The sequence below is a fragment of the Hyaena hyaena genome, unplaced genomic scaffold (genome assembly GCF_003009895.1).
Source record: "Hyaena hyaena isolate Hyena2069 unplaced genomic scaffold, ASM300989v1 scaffold_396, whole genome shotgun sequence".
NCBI lineage: Eukaryota > Metazoa > Chordata > Mammalia > Carnivora > Hyaenidae > Hyaena > Hyaena hyaena.
Genome location: NW_024081027.1, coordinates 355,389 through 377,005, shown reverse-complemented (window position 1 = coordinate 377,005; position 21,617 = coordinate 355,389). Strand labels below are relative to the sequence as shown.

General features: G+C 53.2%; 2 protein-coding genes across 9 annotated transcripts in view; one reads left to right on the top strand and one right to left on the bottom strand.

The window, feature by feature from the left end:
* HNRNPM (heterogeneous nuclear ribonucleoprotein M) overlaps positions 1 to 12,964 on the top strand; it is a 40,236-nt gene extending 27,272 nt beyond the window's left edge. For 4 of the 5 annotated variants that reach the window (XM_039251652.1, XM_039251650.1, XM_039251649.1 and 1 more), the window contains 5 exons: positions 449 to 526; positions 7,424 to 7,477; positions 9,434 to 10,236; positions 10,834 to 10,885; positions 12,538 to 12,964. In XM_039251652.1, coding sequence (XP_039107583.1) covers positions 449 to 526; positions 7,424 to 7,477; positions 9,434 to 10,236; positions 10,834 to 10,885; positions 12,538 to 12,701 — 1,151 coding nt within the window. In that variant the 3' untranslated portion in view covers positions 12,702 to 12,964. The remainder of the gene's footprint in view (positions 1 to 448; positions 527 to 7,423; positions 7,478 to 9,433; positions 10,237 to 10,833; positions 10,886 to 12,537) is intronic. The other variant, XM_039251651.1, reaches the window with a different exon arrangement.
* A 1,006-nt stretch (positions 12,965 to 13,970) lies between these two features.
* PRAM1 (PML-RARA regulated adaptor molecule 1) lies at positions 13,971 to 21,016 on the bottom strand. 4 transcript variants are annotated; one of them, XM_039251675.1, is made up of 10 exons: positions 20,941 to 21,016; positions 17,533 to 18,901; positions 17,375 to 17,444; positions 17,224 to 17,300; positions 14,998 to 15,049; positions 14,806 to 14,914; positions 14,531 to 14,693; positions 14,416 to 14,449; positions 14,297 to 14,331; positions 13,971 to 14,155 (listed from the first exon to the last, which is right to left on the bottom strand). In XM_039251675.1, exons 1-9 carry the CDS (start codon positions 20,941 to 20,943, stop codon positions 14,298 to 14,300), a joined length of 1,911 nt encoding a protein of 636 aa, XP_039107606.1. In that variant the 5' UTR covers positions 20,944 to 21,016; the 3' UTR covers positions 13,971 to 14,155; position 14,297. The 4 variants fall into 4 exon arrangements, 3 of the variants coding, with proteins under 3 accessions (XP_039107606.1, XP_039107607.1, XP_039107608.1); XM_039251676.1 differs by lacking the exons at positions 13,971 to 14,155; positions 14,297 to 14,331; positions 14,416 to 14,449 and having other exon boundaries at positions 14,614 to 14,693; positions 14,804 to 14,914; XR_005531659.1 differs by lacking the exons at positions 13,971 to 14,155; positions 14,297 to 14,331; positions 14,416 to 14,449; positions 14,998 to 15,049 and having other exon boundaries at positions 14,606 to 14,693.
* Positions 21,017 to 21,617: the final 601 nt, after the last annotated feature.

Below are 21,617 nucleotides of genomic sequence, written 5' to 3'. Positions count from 1 at the left end.
AAATGAAGTACAAACGTAATCACTTTTAGGTATGGTTTTCTTTCACCTTTCCTTTCTTTTTCCTTAAACCTTGCATGAATTCTCACTTTTGGTTTCCTAAAAGTTTGAGCCTAGAAATTAATTTTACCTGTCAGTCTTTCCTAGTGGGTATCTTGGCTTTTGGTTCTGGCTTTCTCACTAACTAGCTCTGTGACCTTGGGCAAATCACTCCATCTCTTGGGGCCTCTTTTTACTTGTCTGTTGAGGGGGTGGATCAGATTAGCTATTTGAAGTTGGTGATTTTTAGGCAAGGGCACTACTAGCATTTTTCCCCCCAAAGTCCTTACACTTGGTAAGGAAGTCCCTGGCAGAAAATGCCCGAGGTGGAACTTGTGAAAACATCTTTCTTTTCCTGATGAGTGCAAGCGCTCTCGTTGGGATGGTGCTCAAATGTGGATATCTCTTGCAGGCATGGAGGGACCTTTTGGTGGCGGTATGGAAAACATGGGTCGATTTGGCTCTGGGATGAACATGGGCAGAATAAATGGTAAGACTCGGATTCCTTGCTTATCCCTGCCCTCTGCTGGCTGTTGGCTCTTGGGTGACCTTGAGGCAGCACGCCTGTTTTTAATGAATGATTTGCCCTTTCCACCTGTCTTACTGAGTCCGATGTCTTTGAATTGCCCTATTTAAAATCACAAGTTTATGTTTCAGAAGCTAGACTTTCTAGTAGGTAAGTGTTAATCCCCTTAGTCACTAAACTGTGTTCTGAACCTCCCCAATAATTGCCCACTAAAATTTAAAGTTTTTTTTATTGCCTCCAGCACTAGCAGCATCCCTGTAGAAACATCTGTGGTTACGTTTTGCACACTTTAAAATCATCTTCAAGTGTGAGGGATTGGTTTTAGTTTCTTTGGAGTTTTTGATCAAGTTCCTCTCTCCTGGAGTGCTGGACTACATCAGTTCTTGAGCATCTGCTCTGGTAACTTGGAATTGTGAGCAGAGACATTGATTGAGTTTAGCATTTACATAGTGAGAATTTTGGTTACTCCAAATCTTAGAGCCCTTCCATCCCCTTAACAGAAATTCAGTGATCTTAATTATCATAATAACAGGATGTTTTGTTTAGTCCTTGCAAGAACCACATGATTTGTAGGTACGTTTATCACCATTTCATCAGAAACTGAGGCCCAGAGAGTGACTTGCCTAAGGTCACATGGCTAGTAATGTTGGGAGATGGATCCCGGCCGTCTGGCTCCAGAGCCTGGCTCTTAATCACACTGTGATCCTGCCCTTCAGAGCTGCCTTCAGCATGGGCATCAGCCCCTCCTCAGTGGGGCTGCGGAGTGTGCCTTGAGAAACCCACGGTCTGTCTCTCAAATTCTCTAGGGGTTGGTTGACTCTTAGCCCCACCTGTGAGGAGGATGCTTCCCTTATACACTTAAGCTTCCCTGGGGAAGGCCCTTGAAGATCTGCATGTAAATGTTTCTTTCCTGACTGGCAGTATCATTTAATGTGAAGATTGAATTAGAGCAACTGTGAGTCCTACAGGTTAGACCTTAACTATCCAGCTAGAAAGAAAGGTATTTCTCATGAATAAACTGCCCTTCTTCATGGGGTTACCTTGTTCTAGATGATGGTAAAAAAGATGGAAGTCCTTACCAGGAGTAGGAATGAAGGGACAAAGGCCTGTGTTCCTGATGTGCTTTCAGGCCAGCCTGTGGTTTATAATGTGTGTGTAGGAAGTTTAATAAAGAGTTGGAGGAGTCCGGTTTGGTAAGGTGTTTGCTCAAAACAGATGATCCATCAGGAAGGAGATGGGGTTGTTCCGAGGAGTGGTGTGATTTAGAAGCAGACAGAAATGAGCTGGGGCTATGCTAAACCGTGTGGGCAAAGTCCTTGGTGACAGGACAGGTGGAATGCAGCAGTCACGGTTCTGAGCCTGATGATCAAAGGGTTCAAAGTGCTCATTCTCATTCACAGTGGAGGAGGTGTTCGGATGCAGTGTTCTTAGATGTTCTCAGATACAGGTACTCAGTAGTCCTTCCGTGACGTGTCATCCTCTATAGCAGAGGACAGGGACTTCCTTCCACTTGAGCTATGTTCTGAGATTTGAGTGCAGTCAACTTAATCATGGGGAAAATGATAAAGATGTTTTGAATTTAATATTTAATTGGGGACTATAATGCATCTGTTATTGTCACAGGTGCTGATACCAGACTGGTCCTGAGATTCTGATTTCTAATCAGTAGAGGTCAAGTCCTAATAGAATGGATGTTTAGGAATTACAGATTAAAAAATCAAATGCCAAACAATGATTTGATGCATATTTGACAATGAAAACACTCTCATTTTTGGGGGACTACATTGGAATTCACAGGAGGGCACAGCCCGTTGACAGTTGGAAAGATAAGTTCTTTTTTGTTTGGGAAGAGGACTTCTGAGGCCATTGCCGAGTTAAATGCCTGCACTAGACTTCCTGATCTCAAGGGGGCAGAGTGCCACCTTCTTCAGTCTGTTCTGGTGCCGCTCTGGGATTTCTGCTCTGCCTGCCACATTCAGGCTTACACAAGTTAGTTAACATTTCCAGCAGATGGCATGCCCTCAACCTGTGACATTCAGTTGGGTCAATTCACACTGTGACTAGCAAGTCTACCAGTGCTATGCTGTGCGGCATTTTCTAATTCATGATGCTACGTCTTCAGGAGACTTGTTTACTTCATTGAAAGTATAGGGGCTTGAGTGGCATATAACCGTTTTTTGCAGTTGTACAATTGAAGGCAATCATTATTTAGCATCTATTTGCCTGATTTTTTAAGGAGCAAGATGAATTAACTAGATTTTTCAAGGCCCTCTCAGTATGGGAAGGAGACACATTGTGATACACACTTTTAAGTCTTGTTTTTGAGGAAAGAAGTAGCCAGTGATGGGATCATCAAAGGCTTTCTCAAGCAGGTGACAGCTGTGGCAAGGCCTTCCCCATAGAAGCTAAGTCGTCCTTTTTTATTTTTTATTACTCATTTTTAATTTTTTTAACATTTATTTGAGAGAGCGAGAGAAAGGAAGAGAAAACCCCAAGCAGTCTCCATGCTGTCAGCACAGAGCTGGATGCAGGGCTCAATCCCACTAACTGTGGGATCATGACCTGAGCTGAAACCCGGAGTCGGATGCTTAACTGACTGAGCCACCAGGGGCCCCAAGACCTTTGGTTTTTTGTTGTTGTTTTGTTTTTTTAAAGGCATTGCAAAAACAGAACTCCTGCTGTTACAGGAGAAGGTAACGAAGGTACCAGCGCCCTTGTGTACAGGAGACCACCCCAGTTGTTCTTAGAGAAGGCATGTTCTGCTGAAGGGCTGTTTCTGGATTCTACTTGGAGGTGCTTGTGTTAGTAGAACTTGGGGTTTTGCATTGGGTTTAGGTTCCAGCCTTTGCCTCCTCCTCTAGCAGGCGCATGACCTTGGTCAAGTTACTAAGTCATTTGAATCTTCCGTGAACTGCTGGCATGTGGAAAGCCCTGGGCAGGACAGGGCACTTGGGAAGGCACCGAGGGCCTGCAGCCGCTGGCTGCCTGTGACACGGCGTGCGCTCAGCCGATTGCTGTAGTGGCTGGTTGTAGCCGCTGTGCAGCTGTAATGAAAGTCAGCAATTAGTCCTTGGTGGACTGAAGGTAGGTCGTTCTCAGGGACTTGACTTCAGGTGAAGTGAGTTTTTTAAGGGATAAGGGCTGAATGATAGTTTCTTGTAAAAAAGTAAGCGTGCTGACTTGGTGCTAGCTGCTGTGTGCCTGCAGTTTGTTTTACTTCCGGCTGAAGCACAACGGTGTTCTTGGAAAGGCCTAGGGTAATAGTTTCTTACCCAGAGATGGAGTGTGGCTGGGGTGGAAGACTTGAGAGAGACTTTGCCAGAAACAAGATGGGAGTGTCTAGAAGCTTTGGAGAGCCCCTTGGCAGAGGCATGGCTAAGAAGGCCCCAGGTGAGCGGGGCTCACTCTCAGGTCAGAGGGTCTTTCTTAGGCAGAGTCAGCTGTCTTTCCATCATCTTTTAAAACATTGTTTTCTGGACTTAGATAAAAACTTTTGGTCCTTGAATTCTTTGTTGGTATCAGTAGCACCAATTTTCTTTAGTCTTTTCAGATGGCTGCGTGGGCATAGGTGTTTGCTTGCTGTGGGAGTTTTAAACTGTTGCGTTTACACAGCACCGTGTCTCTAGCGCTGTCGAGGCCTCAGAGGCCCTGCTGAGGGGACGGGAGTCCTCTTGTCCAGGGCGCTCTGGTGTTCCAATTAGCGGACGGCGTGCTGTGATTGCCGGCACCTTTACCAGAGGCCTCAGGGACCTGGAGTAATGTTCCGGCACGGGAAGGCCTGGGGCATTGGGCCCAAGTGCGGAGACGCTCATTTCAGTTCTGGTTGCCTTGCAAAGCAGTTTCCTTCCTTGTCCGGGGTGTCTCTCCCCTCCCCGCTGTTTTGAGTTTAGATATTTCTGAGAATCTGTCTGCTTAATTCTCCCATTAGTATGGCACAAAGAGATTGTCCATTTCTGCGTTCTTAAGTTTGTTTTTNTTTTGTTCCATGCATCTTTTTATATTAGCTTTGACTTTTCTTTTTTTTTTTATGGTTTATTTAGAGACAGCGTGAGCAGGGGAGGGTCAGAGAGAGAGGGAGTCACAGACTGAAACAGGCTCCAGGCTCTGAGCTGGCAGTCAGCACAGAGCCCGATGCGGGGCTCGAACCCACGAACCGCGAGATCATGACCTAAGCAAAAGTCGGACGCTCAACCGACTAAGCCACCCAGGCGCCCCCTTAAGTTTGTTTTTGAGAGCATCGATATGCTCCACATGAGGCTGCTAGGTGACCACCTCAGAGGGCTCAGCCTGTCTTTAGGGGACCCACTGAGTTAGGTGATTTTAAGCTCCTTTATGTCTTGTTTATATGAGCTGTATCTTAGAATTTATGAGGCCCTAGAAAGAGTCACCATTCAGTTCATCAGTGAGACTGGATTCTTCTGTGGATTATCTCTGGGACTCCCATCCTCTTTGTGTGAGTTCCTTGTTTTCATGGAGAACGCAATTAGAAGCTGTTTCCCTCTCCTCTGAGTTTGGGGAGACAGACTTCTGTTTCTCTTTTTCCCTCCCCGCGTGGTCGGGTGCTGGAAGGACTTTTCTTGTGTCTTTCCAGGCAGGTAGTGAAGATTTATTTATATCTTGTATGCTTGATATGACTGTCTATAACTTCATCCTAGATTATTCGAAAGTTTAGAATTTGGGGGATGAATTCATAATCTGTATGTGATTAGGTCAGTTGAAACTTTTTTACTGTCCATGATTGGCTTTGCTTTTGTGTCCTGGGATGGCCAGGTATTTTAAAACACATTTTAAAAACTTACTGTCAGTTGGCTGCGAATGACGGGATCTGTGGGTCCTGAGGGTGAGAAGAACAAGATGGCTTTGCTCCCAGAGGCACTTTTTCCTGCCCTGAGCCTTTAATCCTCTGCCATTCAGTGGTGCCCCTCCCCTCCACGACGAGGCGGGCAGCCCTGGCTCCCCATGCAGTGCTGCAAGAGCTGGGTGTGGTGAGGCCAGTCTTTCTCATGGCAGCGGGGAATTCTTCCTGTCCTGACCTGACTAGAAATGTCTGTCGGCCTTGCTGTCTCCTGCTGCTCATCTTCTCTGATTGAGACTAGCTTGTCTCTCTGCCCTGAGGCCTCCCAAAGCGACTCTGGCAGGAGCAAAGGGCTTTGTTCTGGAATTTCTGGTGCTCCTTGTGATCAGACCCAATTTAGTAAAAGGGTCTTTGTGCCAAATAAGTTTAAGTTGGGTTTTCCGGCTAGTTGGCCTGGATTTTTTGTTTTGTTTTTTATATTCACTTCTTGATTTTTTTTTTCCTCCACTTGAAAGTAGAATCATTTCGGTGGTATTTTCTGTACTGCCTCCCCATTCATTGTCCTTTCTCTCCTATGAAGGCGGTATTTGCCCTGGTTTCTGCAGGCCATTGTACTTGATGGTACAGGAATATAGGGATGTGGTGGTTGATCTTGAAGGAGGTGGTACAGCTGCGGAGACGATGCTCAGTGGCTCAGGGTGTTAGCAGCAGAGGCCCCTCCGTGGAAGAGGCCTAGTGAGGGAGCCAGTGGAAAGGAAACGTGGATTCCTTGGCCCTCGGCAGCCATGTGAGCATCACACAAAGGTGATCATTTTCTCTCTGTGTTAAGATTTGAAAAAGCACTGCCCTTGATGGTGTTCTGCTCAGAGAACATGGGATCCAAGCAGGAGTACAGGAAGACCGTGCAGGAGATGTAGTTAAAGCTGGAGGGGCTAGGTGTCAGTTCAGCGTAGGTGGAGGGTCTGCTGGCAGATGAAGAGCGCGCTGGTGCAGAGGCTTGGAGGTGAAGGTCTACCCAGGCTGGAGAGAACAGATTCAAGTTCATAATTGGAGCAGGGAGGTCTTTGCCCATGAAAGAGTTTTTCCTTTCTATTTAAATCAGTGGTGGGCTGATAGTGACACTTTTACAGGAATAGTTTGGTCTAAGTGCCATTTTCGGAAAGTGAACGTAGGCTGGTCTGAGCAGGATCACAGGGGTCAAGGAAGAGTGAGTGAGCCCTGTACGTGCTTGCAGGCTGGAGGTGTGTTGTTTCTTCGTTTGCTTCCCCATGTCCTTCCTTTAGCAGGCAGCAGCAGAAACACCTGTGGGCTTAGGGTTAATCTCTGTGGTCATGGTCCTAAAATGATATGTGCAGACAAACTTTGAAGAGACTCAGGTGAATTGTTGGCAGGCAAGCAACAATGTTTTCTTCTTTGGACAAGGTGTTGGATGAGTTTTGGATGTGTTGAGTTTTTATTTTCCTGAAGCATTGCCTGTCAACCATCACACGCAGTTCCTTCTGGTCGGGGCTGGTGGACTCAGCTTGCCTCAGTCTACGCAGCCTGTTAAGGAGGTCACACTTCAGTGCTGCGTCAGGTGTTGCTGCTTTTCAGGGCTTCGGCAGTGAGTGTAAGTAACCACAGCTTGAGTGTGCTCTGAAGGATAACCATGAGATGTGCATTGGATCTGGGAGGATGAGTGCAGGCATCAGTGTGAGTACGGAGGGTCTGGACCACTTTAGAAGACTGCTGCTGGCCTCATTCTTGCTCTGACTTTCTCAGTTCAGTTCACTGGCGCACACTAGCTCTCACTTAGCTCTGCTGGACGCATTCCCAGGTGGTGTTGCCAACTGGGCCTCAGACTCTGGAGCTACATGGGATCCTAATATCATGACCCATCAGCAAGGACTCTTTAACAGTTTTCCAGTAAAATAGTCTTGTCTCTGTGTGTGTATTTCTTAACCCCTTTCCCTTTCCCTTGTTTTATTTTTAAATTAGTAATATTCTTATTCTGGAATCTGTAATAAACAAATTTCTGTTACCATAGAGAAATTTGGCTAATTTTTTTTTCTTCCTGATTTCCTTAGAAATCCTAAGTAATGCCCTGAAGAGAGGAGAGATCATTGCAAAGCAGGGAGGAGGTAGGAAACGCTTAGTTTTGATGTTTTGATTTTTAGAATAGGCTGTTATTAACGGGGATAGTAGAGTGTAGTAGTGAAAACATGGGCTCTAAAATAGACTGTCTGGGCGGGAACCAGCTCTGTCTCTTCCTAGCTGTGTGACATTTGGCAAGTTACTGAACCTCTCTGTTTTCTGTACTATAAAATGGAAATATAATGGTACCTACCTCATAGGGTCGTTGTGCAGAGTAAATGAATTAATGCATAGAAAAGAGTACCTACTAAGTGCTATATAAGCATTAGCCATTGCCATTATAAATGTCTGCGTGATTGGGGAGCTTTGTTTTAAATACTATAAAATTATAAATTCCTAAAACTAAATAATTATAAAAGTATAAAGTATACTACTTCCATACCTAATAAATACTTACTGAAGTATTTATATGTACTCCTAAAGATTCAGAAAATTATAAAGAAAGTAGATCTCTGCAATTTCACTGCCCTGTGATGAATATTGTAAAGATTTTGGAACATATACTTCCATTAATACGCTTTTTTTTTTTAATGGGTACTTAAAACTAAATGTACTTTTTCAGCTTGATTTCCCCCGCCCATGGCTCTGAGTGTCTTGCCATTTCCTTGGTAACTCCACTTGCTGGTTATTTCTGTGGTGTGCTGATTCTAGAACTCCATGTGGGCACCGTTTTTTCCTAGTTCTCTGCTACTGTTGGCATCGGGGGGTCAGCCTGATTTCTGGTATTCTTGAGCATGCTGCCTACCGTTTCTATTTCTTTTTTTAAAAAGTAGCTTAATTTCTGCTTTGGAAATCAATATTCTTAATTGTGTTTATATTTTGCCAAATGGTGTGCGGTTATTCAATTAAGGAAATGGGCAGAGAAGTGGAGTGATGTGTGAGGTCACTCCGTTCATTAGAGACTCACTTCTAGAAACTTGGAGTTTCCTCTTGAATTTACATCTTGCCCTGGGCTGCTTGGATCAGCAGTGGGCTGGCTGTGGGCTTAGCTGCCCTTGATCAGAGGCAGGTGGTGGTGGTGGTGGTGAAGTGAGAGAGATCCTTAGGCTCCACATGTGGAAAAGTGGTGGGCAGGGGCCTTGGTGGGGGAGCCACACCCTCCTTGTCCAGAGTTACCAGCCGTCGCTGGGTCAGTGCACTGCTGACCTGCCGCCACGTGTCCAGCTGAACCATGGCGCTGAGAACGGTCGTAGGCCTCGTCTAGAGTCCACTCTGCAGTGCCATCGACCTCTCTTCTTCAAAGCCAGCAGAGTAGTTACACACGAGTCATGCAGTGGTTTTCCCCACAGACTAAGGTTCCCTGGAAGTGGCTGTCTGGACATAGAGGATCTATATTAGTGTTCGTTTTCTTTATCTCTTCGTAATTACCTGGCTGTATACTGGCTGCTTTGTGCCTAGCGGTGCTAAGGAAATGCAGCCAGACTGGCCACCGACAGTGCATCTGGGAGGAGGACAGACTGGGAGAGGCTCAGGTTGTGAGGGATGTGAATTGTCCCGTAAGATCCAAGTAAACACGTTGCACTGACTGAGTGTGGAGTTTTGGAGGTTCCTCCCTTTAGAGCATTTCTCAGTGTCTGGTGGTGGGAAGACCTCAGATTCTCTGAAATTGACACCTACAGCTTACAGAACTAGTTTACAAGTTCTGGAACTTCCAAAGTAACATGGAGAACATTGTTGACACGAGGCCTCCTGGGTAGATTTTTTCCTCTTTTAAAATTGTATAATGGAAATTTCAGCTGTGGCACAGAAATAGGAAGAATGGTGTCCTCACTATGCTGCCTTAGCAATTGTCGACATTTGAGAGATGTCTAATGATAAATTGTTGTGGGACTTAATTTCTGATTAAGTGCCTAGGTCCCTGTACCCTGGTCATCTTTCTGGCATGGTGCTCACATAGTGTGCAAGTCACTGATATTTGCCTGTGTTTTGTGTCCCTGTTTCAGGTGGAGGTGGAGGCAGTGTCCCTGGGATCGAGAGGATGGGCCCTGGCATTGACCGCATTGGGGGTGCCGGCATGGAGCGCATGGGCGCAGGCCTGGGCCATGGCATGGATCGCGTGGGCTCCGAAATCGAGCGCATGGGCCTGGTCATGGACCGCATGGGCTCAGTCGAGCGCATGGGCTCTGGCATCGAGCGTATGGGCCCGCTGGGCCTCGACCACATGGCCTCCAGCATCGAGCGCATGGGCCAGACCATGGAACGCATCGGCTCTGGAGTGGAGCGCATGGGTGCCGGCATGGGCTTTGGCCTCGAGCGCATGGCCGCGCCCATCGACCGCGTGGGCCAGACCATTGAGCGCATGGGCTCTGGTGTGGAGCGTATGGGCCCTGCCATCGAGCGCATGGGCCTGAGCATGGAGCGCATGGTGCCCGCAGGCATGGGGGCTGGCCTGGAGCGCATGGGCCCCGTGATGGATCGCATGGCCACCGGCCTGGAGCGCATGGGCGCCAACAACCTGGAGCGCATGGGCCTGGAGCGAATGGGCGCCAACAGTCTCGAGCGCATGGGCCTGGAGCGCATGGGCGCCAACAGCCTGGAGCGCATGGGTCCTGCCATGGGTCCAGCCCTAGGCGCTGGCATTGAGCGCATGGGCCTAGCCATGGGTGGCGGTGGCGGTGCCAGCTTTGACCGCGCCATCGAGATGGAGCGTGGCAACTTTGGAGGAAGCTTCGCAGGTTCCTTTGGCGGAGCTGGAGGCCACGCTCCCGGGGTGGCCAGGAAGGCCTGCCAGATATTTGTGAGAAATGTAAGTGGCCCTTCAGCCCATACTTGCTGGTAGTATGCACAGAGGGAGGAGGGGGACAGGTCTAAGCTGGAGGTGGTGTTCCTAGTAGGGGAGCGCAGGAGCAGCACAGAAAGCCCCCCAGTGTGGTGCTGGTAGGATAAGGAGAGAACGTGAGAGCATGCGATACGTGTGCAGCACGCGCCGGGGCTTCTCGGACTGCTAGGTGGAAGTGACCGTGAGCTCTGGAACCCTAGCTTCTTGATTCCTTTGGCTTGAAGAGCGACTGTACCTGAGCACAGCAGACCCAGGGGTAAAGGGCTGTATCTGATCTCTTTCTACCAGATTGACCACCTTGCGCTGCTGTCGAGTGGTCTGTGGGCAGCTCACCATAGGCGACCGCATTCTCTGCACGTTGAACAAGGGGGTGTACTTGGTGTGTTGGTTTAGAACCTCATTCCAGGCAGGCTTGTTTTGTTCTCTGCTGATCATCTCAGTTTGAAGGGCAGCTGGTTTCTTGGTGTAACAAGAAGTGTTGTCTCCCCCCGCCCCCCAACCCTGAAGTTGACGCGTTAGGGGGTTTGGATTTGGAAACTCATCAGTTTCTCCTTTTCCCTCTAGCTCCCGTTTGATTTTACCTGGAAGATGCTAAAAGACAAATTCAACGAATGTGGTAAGTGTTTGAGAAAAGGCTTTCTAGGTGCTTCCGTGTGTTTTGGCCTCAGAAGTCTTAGCTTGTTAGTAGTGCATCTGAGGGGCGCAGCCAAGTTCCCATCCCGGTTTTCACTGCCACTTGCCCTGACTCGCGGACTGATGGGACTTGCCATTTTTCTGCCTGTGCGGATACTCAGGCCGCTTGTTGGGTTTCCTCTTATGTGTCAGACACTTCTCACCTGTATTCTCACTTCAGCCTCGTTCTTCTATGGTTTCTGAAAGGAGGTGATGTCCCCATTTTACAGATGAGTCAGGCAGTCACGTTCCCAAAGTCACATGGCTTCTGAGTGACAAAGCTGAGAGTAAGACCAATACTGATCTAAGATGAGGTTGCTTTCTACCACGGGCCTATTGGGTCATGCCTCCGAGCGCTCGCCCAGGAGTCCCCGGGGGTGAGGGTGTGCGTGCGTGCGGCCTGGGGCCGCTGGTTTCCTGGCACACCGGGCCACCGTTCTCAGAGGCTCACTTTGTGGGCAAAAGGAAGTGAAATGGTCACCGGGTGCACCCCTGCCCCTCCCTCACATCACCTGTGTTCTTTTAACCCTGTCAAGTGGGAGCCCCAGGCTGAAGCCAGGAGTCTGGTCGGTTTGCTGGGTCAAGGCTTCCTTAGTGATTTTACTCATTTCCTGTTTCACTGTTGGCTCCCATTGCACCACTTTGCCGCCTCTCCTGGCTCTTCCCTTGGGGCGGCTGTTGAGCCATAGCGTGCCTTCCTGCCCCCTCCCTGGCCCCTCGGCTTCCACTGCTTCCACATTGTAGTCATAGTAGTCGGTGGTAGTCTGAGAAGTCAGATCAGGTCCTGCCGCTCCCCTGCCTGAGGCCTGGAGGGACCCGCAGCTACCGGGAGAGACACTCTCCAGCCCCTTGGAAGCTTCATCCCTCCTTTCTCCTCTGCTTCCCGTCCCTGAACCCGAGTTGCAAGTGCCATTTTCCACAAGTGCTTTGTTCCGAGTGTTATAGCCAGTCTCCCTTCTGGTGAAGGACCTTCAGAACTTTCTGGTAAGAAGCCCTGGAGATGTGGGCCTTCCCTCAGGCTGAGTTAATGGCTCTAGAAACGTGGGCCCCTTAGCACAGGCTCCACGGTCATGTCCTTGGCTCCTCCCTCTTACAGCCTTTTTTTCTGGTGCTTGACACATACCTGGATGCTTAATCAGCGCTTGAATAAATACGTGAAACCCACTTCTAATTAGGATGCAGCTTCCATCTGAACAGTACAGAAGTGTCCGTTGTATCACAAAGGGCTTACAAACGTGGTGGGTCTTGAGGACCAAGCCTTTGCAGAATTTGCCCATAAGGTTGGCTTCACACAGCACCCTTTTTAACTTCCTCGAGTGTCAAGGGGTGCACGTTTGAAGCTGCCAGGAAGGCTTAGCACGGGTCTGGTCTGATCTCTGTCCCGTTGGCAGAAAAGAATGGCGGTATGACTCGAGGCCCGTAATCTCTGGGTTGCGGCCGCTGTGTTCTGCATACTCGGCGTGCCAGGGCCGCTCTCCCTTTTGACTCTGTCCACCGAAATCCAACAGGTGATGTGGACTGAGTGGAGCCCAGACCAAGGCTGAGCTCTGGGTTTGCCTGATGAGTTGTGGTCTCTTCTTCCCTCCCTGTGCCCAGGCCACGTGCTGTATGCCGACATCAAGATGGAGAACGGGAAGTCCAAGGGGTGCGGTGTGGTTAAGTTTGAGTCGCCAGAGGTGGCTGAGAGGGCCTGCCGGATGATGAATGGGATGAAGCTGAGTGGCCGAGAGATTGATGTTCGAATTGACAGAAATGCTTAAGCAGTTGCCTTTTTTAAACATCGATACCAGACCTCTGAATTTGTATTTTTTCTTGTTAACCATTTTAATTTGTTGGCTGGATGTATAAAGATGTTTAAAAAATTCAGTTGCTTTTTGGGGTAATTTGAATTACTTTTTTAATGACTGGGGTTCCATTTGACTGTTTGCATTGAGATTGCAACGTGCGCAATTTTTTTTGTAGTTGTGGCATCTTGTTGACATCGAATATGACTTTGATAATAAATACCGGTTCCTGAAAAGACGCTGGCTGTTTGCGTGTGTGTTGTGGGGCCTCCACCTGAGGTTGGGGGAGCTAGAGCCAGTCTTCTTTCTACCCTTGGAGCTCTGACCACTGGGGGTCACATCCCCATTTTTGCTTTGTGTGTGGACCCCGTGGGTGGGAGGACACGGGCTCTGGCCACGTCAGAACTCCTTCTGGAAACAGTCCTGAGTGGACTTGAATTCTTCAGTGCTGGTAACGAAGTGCTTGGATGTTAGCGGTTCTGAAAGCCGCCACCCTCGTCCCCTCCTGTACAGTTTCTCTTGGCACAGACATTGCGTCAGGCCCATTTCCAGTTGGCTTCTGTCTAGACTGCTTCGGGGGCTGTGACAGGTACCATACGCAGGCAGCTTAAAACCAGACGTTTATTTCCCACGGTCCTGGAGGCTGGGAAGTCTAAGGTCCAGACACTCGCGGATTCCATGACTGGTGAGGGGACCTGGTCGTGGTTCCTAGATGGCACTTCCTAGGTGTGGTCTCAACTTGCTGGGAAGGGGCAGAAGACCCTTGTCAGTCCTCTTGTGAAGACACTAATTCCATTCCCGCCCCGCCCCCCAAATACCATCACATTGGGCATTAGGCTTTCAACACGGGAATTTGGGGTGGGGGGGTGGGGTGGCGCAAATATATTCAGTCCAAGGCAGCATTTTGCTACAACAGACCAGGCAGGGTGTGAGTTTCTGAGCATGTTTGGTCCTTTCGCAGCTCAGGCTGAGTGATACCGGGGCTCTGTCAGAACTGGGTCACCCCTCCTCCCGTCCCCCAGGATGTGGCCTCACGCATAGGTCCACCTGGGCTAGACAGCTTTTTGCAGCCTGTGTGGATGTGCTGTCCTGCCCTTGCCGCCACCGCCTTGCCACACTTCTCCTGGTGTTTATCCCTGATGGGTGAGACTGTGGGGGGTACAGGGTCAGCCTCTCAGACCCCCATGGAGATCATGTCTCCATTGTGTGCCAGTCAGGACAGAAAGAAAAGACAAGAAGCAGGGATTGCTTTAAATAGGAGCTTTATGTGGCTCGTGTATGCAGTCAGGCCGGAGCCTGGGGGCCTCTGGGACTGTCATGCTGGGATCCAAGGCGCCTGGGTTAGCAGGTGGCTGGGAGGGCATTTTGTCCTGGGCACCCACACCTGTGGGCCTGATGTTCCTGGGGGAATGGTCAGCTTTCCAGGGGGTCTGCCAAGGAAGGGAGGGTGACTTCCATCGATCCCCCCTCCCCATAAGCAGATAGCAGCCCCTGGGGAAACGGAGTGTTAGGGGGGTTACCTCCTTCCAGGCACTGTGGTCCCTTCCAGCCCACCCAGAGCATCTACGTACCCTAGAAGCCAACATCGTCATACACCTCCGTCTCCCTGGCAGAAAGCACGGTTTGGTCAGTAAGGCTCACCCTGACACCCCCCTCCCCCCCCCCCAACCCAGGACCAGTCAGGACTCACAGGGGAAGCAGAGCTGTTCTGGGCACGTAGCCATCTGCAAGGAGAGCAGGGTAGGTGAGCTCTCGGCCCTGGTGGTGGCCCGGTTCCCTCGGACTTTGTGGCCCGGCCGACTTACATTTGCCCTTGGTGTCCCGGCACAGCACCTCCTCTTTGTTAGTGAACTCGATCACCTCTAGGATCTCCCCACGCCGGATCCCCAGGTACTTGCCACCACCACGACGCGTCTTGGCGTTGGGATCGATCATCATCCTTGTCTGAATCACTATCTCCCCCTCAAACTGGGGAGGGAGATGTTAGAGCTTTTGTTTTGTGCTGTCACCCCAGGGCTTTGGCCGGCTAGGGCTGCCAGCATTCCCGGGACGCGTGTTCACAGAGTTGTGGTGCTCACACCTTGAACTTCTTCCGGAACTCCCTCTCCGCTTTCTCTGCCTTCCGGATCTGCTTCAGAGACTTCAGGTCTGCGGGTGGCAGCTGCTGTGGCTGGGGGGCCTTCTCCTTCCTGGGGAGTTGGAGCCTCCTGAGCAGGATGTCCTCCCAGACCTCAGCCCCCCTCCCTGTCCCACACCCTTGGCCCTGTGGTACCTGAGCTCTGGGTCTTGGGGCCTGGGGGGCTGCTGGGTAGATGGCACTCCATCTGGGAGCAGTGAGAACGGCGGGGTTAGGGCTCAGTCTCCCTCTCCAACTTGCCTGTGTCCATTCTCAGGACCTCAGTCCCCTCCCAGCCACCCTGCCCGCCAGTCTGTCTTCTCCTCGGCCTTTCTCCTGGGTTGGGAGTTCTAGTGCATTGCCTGTCATTTTCTTAACTCCTGCATGGCTGGCAAGGCCGGAACTGTTCACCACAGTAACGACCTTCCGCATTGGAGCAGGCAGTCCTGTCGTTCCCAGCTTGCCGACGAGGGAAATAGAGGCTCAGAGTGCTAACGCAGTCTGCTCCCAGGCCTTCCGGCTGGTCAGTGGTTGAGGGAGGACTTATCTGTGGGCTTTGGAGGCCATGTCATGTCTGTCTCCTGGAGTAGGTTGCTTTCTGGGGATCTGGGTCAAAAATAAGGTGACAGCATATCTTTGGGCAGAAGAAGTGGGTGTCTGCGGAGGGGCTCGTGGGGTGGGGTCCTTGCACTGGCCTCGCTGCTGCCGAGACTACTGTGAAGGTCTCCCAGGTGGGGCCTGACTTCCGGGCAAACTATTAGCCTTCCAGGCAGGAGCCTGCTGACTAAGGGGTGGGCTCATAGCAGGAGCCCCATGAGTACCAGCTGAGTGAAGGGTCCAGAACCTGAAGCCCCCAGCTTTTCAGGTGATGCTGCCACCCATGGTCTCACCCAGGACACCTCCTCCAGCCGCTCCCACTTCCCCCAGAGGCACTCCGGGGCCCCCACCACATTGTAGAGCACGCCCCTGGCCGTGGGACCCGAATCAGGCCACAAGGAAGGTGGGTCCTGCAAGTGGCCCTTTCAGATTCCAGGAAAGAGCTGGGTCTGGCCCCAGCCCCTTCCAGGGAAGACTCCGCCCTTCGAGGAACCACTAAAGGCCCACTACCCCTCCAGAGAGAGGCAGCGGCGGGCTAGACTTGCAAAGGCCACGTAGCCTTCGGGACAGTCCATACTGACAGCGAGGCCCCATACGGTGTCTGGGAAGGGAGCGATTTGGGAAGAATATTTGATTGGAATTTTGAAGAACGACTGACAGGGAACAGGGAGACGCTTGTCCACTGGCCGCGATGGTGAGCAGAGGTGTGGGCCGTGCCTGCAAGGCTGCTGGGAAGTGGCCACGGCCACTCCCTCTCTCCCCATGTCCCCGTCTCGAAGAGTGGCCCCCACACCCCAGCCACGGGAGCCTCACTAGAGCGGAAGCAGGAGGGGCCCCGGCAGGAAGCTCTGCTAACACAGGGTGTTGCAAGCGACCCCTGGGGAAAGCCACGGAGAAGCACAAGGGGCTCGGGACAGAGTGGCGGAGGCATCAGGCCTGGTGCGGGCGCTGGTGGGGAGGAAGCTGGTACATCCCCAAGGCACCCCTAATAAGTTCTCCTGTGGAAGCCCTTTCACAGATGGGACCTGGGGGCAGTGTGAGCTGGGGCAAGCTGCTTCCTGGGGCCAGGCTTCCACACCTGTGTCGCCTTGGGGGCGGGATGGGAGGGTGTGCGTGTCGGTGACTGCGTGTAACATGGGAGCCACTTTTTCCCCCCTCACTCGAATCGGTGAAGGCATTAACCCTGCACGCAGGTTGGCTCCGCCGTTATCCTGCTCCCCAGGAGCCGAGACTTGCAAGAAGGGAGAGGGCCCTTTGGAACCCCAGAGCGCAGAATATCTAGGACCACGGGCTCAGGCGTCTCTCCAGCCCACGCCCAAGTTCAGGCCCAAGTCCTGCCTGGACTTGTCAGCAAACACCTGCAACACAACAGGTCTGTCGTGGAGTCTGACCCCCTGTCCCCAACTCCAGGTGCCTGCACTCCACACCCAGGCGTTTGGCTCAAAACTTGGGCCTCCCCTGTGTCATGAGCTCGCTCTCACTCCCTTGGTGGCTCACACACCACGAAGTCCTTGTTCTCAGGCTTCCACGACTCACACCTGCCACCACCCGGGGCCGCACTCCTGGCCACACCATGCTTGCTGGCTGTTGCGCCCATCCAAGGCTGGTTTGGCCTTTCTGAAAGGCCGTCCCTGCCCTCTGCTTTCTCCCCCCGCGTTGCCAGGGAGACGGATTGTCCCTTGGCTTCAGGCCAGCACATGGCAAAACATATGGCCTTGCAGCGAATGGTCCCCAGGTGGCCGGGCAGATGGTCTGGCCCAGGGCTCAGCCCCGCCACCAACAAACCTGTGCCCTTGCGGCTGGGGCTGGGGTTGTCTGGGGGCTCCACGTCGTCATACAGCTCATAGATCTCCTCCTGGTCCCTGCAGAGATACCTGAGATCAGGGTCTCTTTCAGCCCTGGGTCTGTGCCCAGGCGGCTTACTCTGCACACTCACTGTGGGATGTCTTTAAAAGTCTGTCGCGCCTGGAAGTGGATCGCAGTAGCAGATCGAGCCCTCCTCAGAGCTGTGGAGGGAAGAGAGGGGGAGGGAGGCAGGCCCTGGCCGGGAGCCTCTTCCCTCCCCAGCTTTCTGCCTGGGCCGCCGGGACCCACCTGTGGCTGCAGCTGCGGCTCTCCGGAAGCTCTGAACATCCCTGGGGCCGGGGGGCAGTGGGGGCTTGGCCGGAGGGGGTCCCAGGCTGCCAACAGAGGGCAGAGGCCTCCGCCGGGGTGGGTGGCCTGGTTTGAGGCCCAGCCTCGGCCGCCCAGTGTGAGCACTGAGTGGGAGCCTGGGGCTGCAGCCTGCGACAGCAGTGGGGAGGGAGCTCTCGGAAACGGAGCCGGGGAGCGGGGGCTTTCTCGGAAGGTCACCGAAGAACTCCGGGTGCAGGTGCTTCTTGGGCAGAGTGCTGGGCTCAGGCTGTGAGAACTTGCGGGGCGGCCGCTGGCACTCGGGCTGCAGGAACTTGCTGGGGAGTAGGCCGAACTCGGGCTCTGAGGACACCCTGGGGAGGTCCCCCAGCTCGAGCTGCAGGGGCTTCTTGGAGGGGGCTTTGGATTCAGACTGCTTTGGCCTCTTGGGGACCACGCTGACTTCAGGCTCTGAGGACCTCCTGGTGAGGTCAAGGTCACCAAAGTCAGGGCGCAGGAGCTTCTTGGGGAGGTCACTCAGCTGAGGGGCTGGGGTCTTTTTGGGAAGTGTGCTGAAATCGGGCTGTGAGGGCTGTGGGTGGGGCTCACTGGACTCAGCCTTCCAGGCGGGTGTCTGAGGGACCTCACTGAGCTCAGGTTGCAGCAGGCACTTCTTAGGGTCACCGACCTGTGGCTGCGGGGGCTTTCTGGGGTGACCACTGAACTCAGGCTGCGGGGGCTTCTTGGAGAGGGTACTGAAGTCAGGCTTTGAGGGGTGGGGGTGGGGCTCACTGGACTCCGCCTTCCAGGGGGGTGTCTGAGGGACCTCACCGACCTGAGACTGTAGCAGGCACTTCCTAGGGCGGTCACCGACCTGAGGCTGTGGGGGCTTGAGGAGGGTTCTGAAGTCGGGCTGTGAGGGGTCTGGGGTGGCCTCATTGGGCTCAGCCTGCTCTAGCTTTTTGGGGAAGGCGCTGGATTTGGGCTCCGGTGGGGGCTGGGCAGGGCTGCCAGGCTCAGGCCGTGAGGCCTTTGGCGGGGCCCCGAGCTGTGGGAACTTCTTGGACAGTTCACCAAACTCGGGTTTGGTGGGCTTCCTGGGCAGATCGGTGACGCTGGGCTGCGGGGGCTTCTTGGGCCCTGCATTGAACTCGGGCTGTGGGGGCTTTTTGGGCCCTGCATTGAATTCGGGCTGCGGGGGCTTCCTGGGGTGCTCGCTTAGCTCAGCTGTTGGAAGCTTCTTTAGGAGTTTGTTGAACTCAGGCTTCGGGGGTTTTTTGGGGAGTTCACTGGGCTCGAGCTGAGAGGCCTGGAACTTTGCTTGAAGTCTCCGGAAGTCCTGATGGCTCCCCTAAGGGACATGCAGCCGGTCAGGCAGGGACTCGCACAAGGGCTCTTCTGCTAACTTCTCTTCCCCTTTGTCCTCGGCTCTCCCTGCTGTTGGCCGAGGACTCCCACATTTGTCTCCAGGCTCCCCAGAGCCCTGGCCACTGAGGGACTGCCTAGGCTCCCCCAGGCTCCTGCTGCTCCCCGGCTGCTCCCCCAGTCCTCCCCTCACTTGGTGGTGCCTTGAGATACTTCGTTCCTAGTACCTTCTGTTGTAATTTCAGAATACATGGGAACCCAGCTACTCTGCACTGCCGATACCACTGCCTCGGGGGCTGGAGGAACCCAGGCTCCCCTCCTAGGTCTCCCACCCCCCGCCCCCCAGCCTTATCTTTGGCCCTTCCCCCACAGCAGCCAGAGGAAGCCCCTCTGCTCAAAATCCAGCACTGTTCCTTTATTTCCCCGTGGTTAAAGCCAAAGACCTCATGAAGGCCCTAAACCATCCATCAGCCTCCCCTACCCAGATAACTTCCTCGCCTGGCCTCCTCCTCTCCCCCCTCTCCCCCGTCTTCCCCCCCAGTATCGTGGGCCCTTGTCCTGCCCCCTTGCTGCTGACACTTCTCCCCATGGCCTGCTTCTTGCCTCTTCCACCACCAGGTCTCTGCTCGTGACGTTTTCTTTTCTTTTCTTAGAAATGTTTATATTTGAGGGAGAGAAAGGGCAGAGGGAGAGGGGACAGAGGATCTGAAGCAGGCGCTGTGCTGACAGCAGAGAGCCCGATGCGGGGCTCGAACTCACACACGGAAGTTGGATGCTCGCCCGACTGAGCCACCCAGGCACCACATCTCTGATATTTCCTCATTAGAGAGGCCTTCCTCCTAGACCACCCTTGTTTAAAAAAAATCGATTCCCCCTTCCCAGTCGGTGCTCTCCACTCCCCCACCCTGCCTGTTACTTTTAGTTCCTGCCGCTAAGTACATACAGTTTATTTTACATTGTTTCACAAAGTGCCTTGACTGTTCTGTTTGTTCTCTCTACCCTCCCCAGACCCTGCAGCAGGTCAGGGACTAGGCTCATTCATTGCTGTCCCCAGCGCCTGGCACGCTGTAGGAGCTCAGTAGATAAAAATACACACAAAGGCGTATACGCAGCCATGTCCAGTCTGACTGTCAGAGACTCATGAAGAAAGAGGCAGAGAGACACAGAGACCTGGAGGCAGATGGGCGCTGCGGGTCACAGTCCCGGACGCCCTTTGCTGACAGTCAGGGCACTCACAGTTGACAGTGCCCACGAGAGCCGGCAGGCCGGCCCAAGCAGCGGCTCAGGCACCTTCCGTGGCACACCTGGTCTGTCCCAGGCACCGTCCTGACCCACCCTGTGCTGTCACAGACCTAGGCGGGTGCACAAGGAGGCCAGGCCGGCTCTGACCCGAGGTGGCCCTGCGGCAGGCCCCCAGGCCTGCCTTCACCTGGGGCCTAGGAGATCGGGGAGTTGGGGCAAGGGCAGAACCGTGTGGACTTTGCTCTTGTCTGTGCCTCACTTTCCCCATCCTGAGAATGAGGAAAGGCCGTGATGCCCGCCTGGGGCCTGAAATAGCTCTATGAAAGTCCCCCTCCGGGTGGGTGGGGTCACAGACTCCAGGGTGGGCTGCAGGCCAGAGAAATCAGTGTCAGCAGGTCATACTTTGGGGGGCTGCTGGGGTGCGGGGTGGGCAGCGGGTACATGAGCCACCGTGTCACGCACAGGAAGCACCTGTGTTCACCCTGGCCTCCTGTTACCAGGCTGCTATTCACGCTGACCTGGGAGGAGAGTATTCCGGGCCGTCTGACCTGTGCCTCCCGTTAAAGTTGAAACCGCAGCCTGGGCCCCTTGGCTGTCCCAGCGGTGAATCCTGGCTGCTTCCCGCCTCTGGGCCTTTGCGATGGTCATTGCCGTTTACCTGGGCAGCTTTCCTAGCCCCTCTACCACTCACCTCTTGGAATATGCCCTCCGGTCTCCAACCGCAGCACCCCTTGCCTGTGGTCAGTTAAGGAAGGTCTCTCCTAAGGTTGGGGGTTCACTCACCATGGCTACAGGCGGGTGATGAGCCACAGGGCGAGTGGGACCTGAGCTGGGCCGCTGCCTTCAGGAAGTGACTGTGGCTTCTGCTCCACGGGCCCCACTGGGGTGGGGGCTGATGGCGGGGTGAGGAGGGCAGAGGAGGAAGGAGAGGAGGCGGAGACAGCCCCTGCCTGTCCCCAGATCCTGTCTGGCCCTTGAGTTCCCGTCCTGCCTGCTCCCATGTCTCCATGCTTCGGGCATCGGCCGTCAGCACATGCCCAACATGGTCACTACTAGTTTCTTGACTCTGGTTCTGGGGGGGCTGGCTGGCTTCTGGTCTACAGGGAGGACACCTCAGGAGGGCGAGTTCTCTGTGGGCAAGGGGTGTGGTCAGCTCTGGGCCAGGAGCCTCAGGAGTTGGGGGAGCTTGAAGGGTGAGGTCCTTCTGCTGGCTCGTTGCCTCATCTGCCTGCCTCATTTCCACACTTCCCCACGGATTCTCAGCTCTGAGCAGGACTTCCCTAATTGTTGGGCCAGATGTCACATGGGCCGTGGACGGCCATGGTGACAGAGGGCCTGGCACGGATGGCAGATTTGGTGGGGGGGTGGGTAGTATCTAGGACCTTGCCTGCTGGGGAGGGAGGGCGTCTGAGGACAGCTTAGGTGTCCGGAAGAGGGTGGGAAGAAAGTGGGAGACCGCG

What these genes read in the sequence shown, in the direction of transcription:
- PRAM1 (XM_039251675.1), bottom strand. An exon ending in CCCCAGCCGCAAGGGCACAG is followed by an intron (nt 15,050 to 17,223) that starts GTTTGTTGGTGG and finishes CACTGCTCCCAG; the next exon opens with ATGGAGTGCCATCTACCCAG. An exon ending in AGAACAGCTCTGCTTCCCCT is followed by an intron (nt 14,332 to 14,415) that starts GTGAGTCCTGAC and finishes GCTTTCTGCCAG; the next exon opens with GGAGACGGAGGTGTATGACG.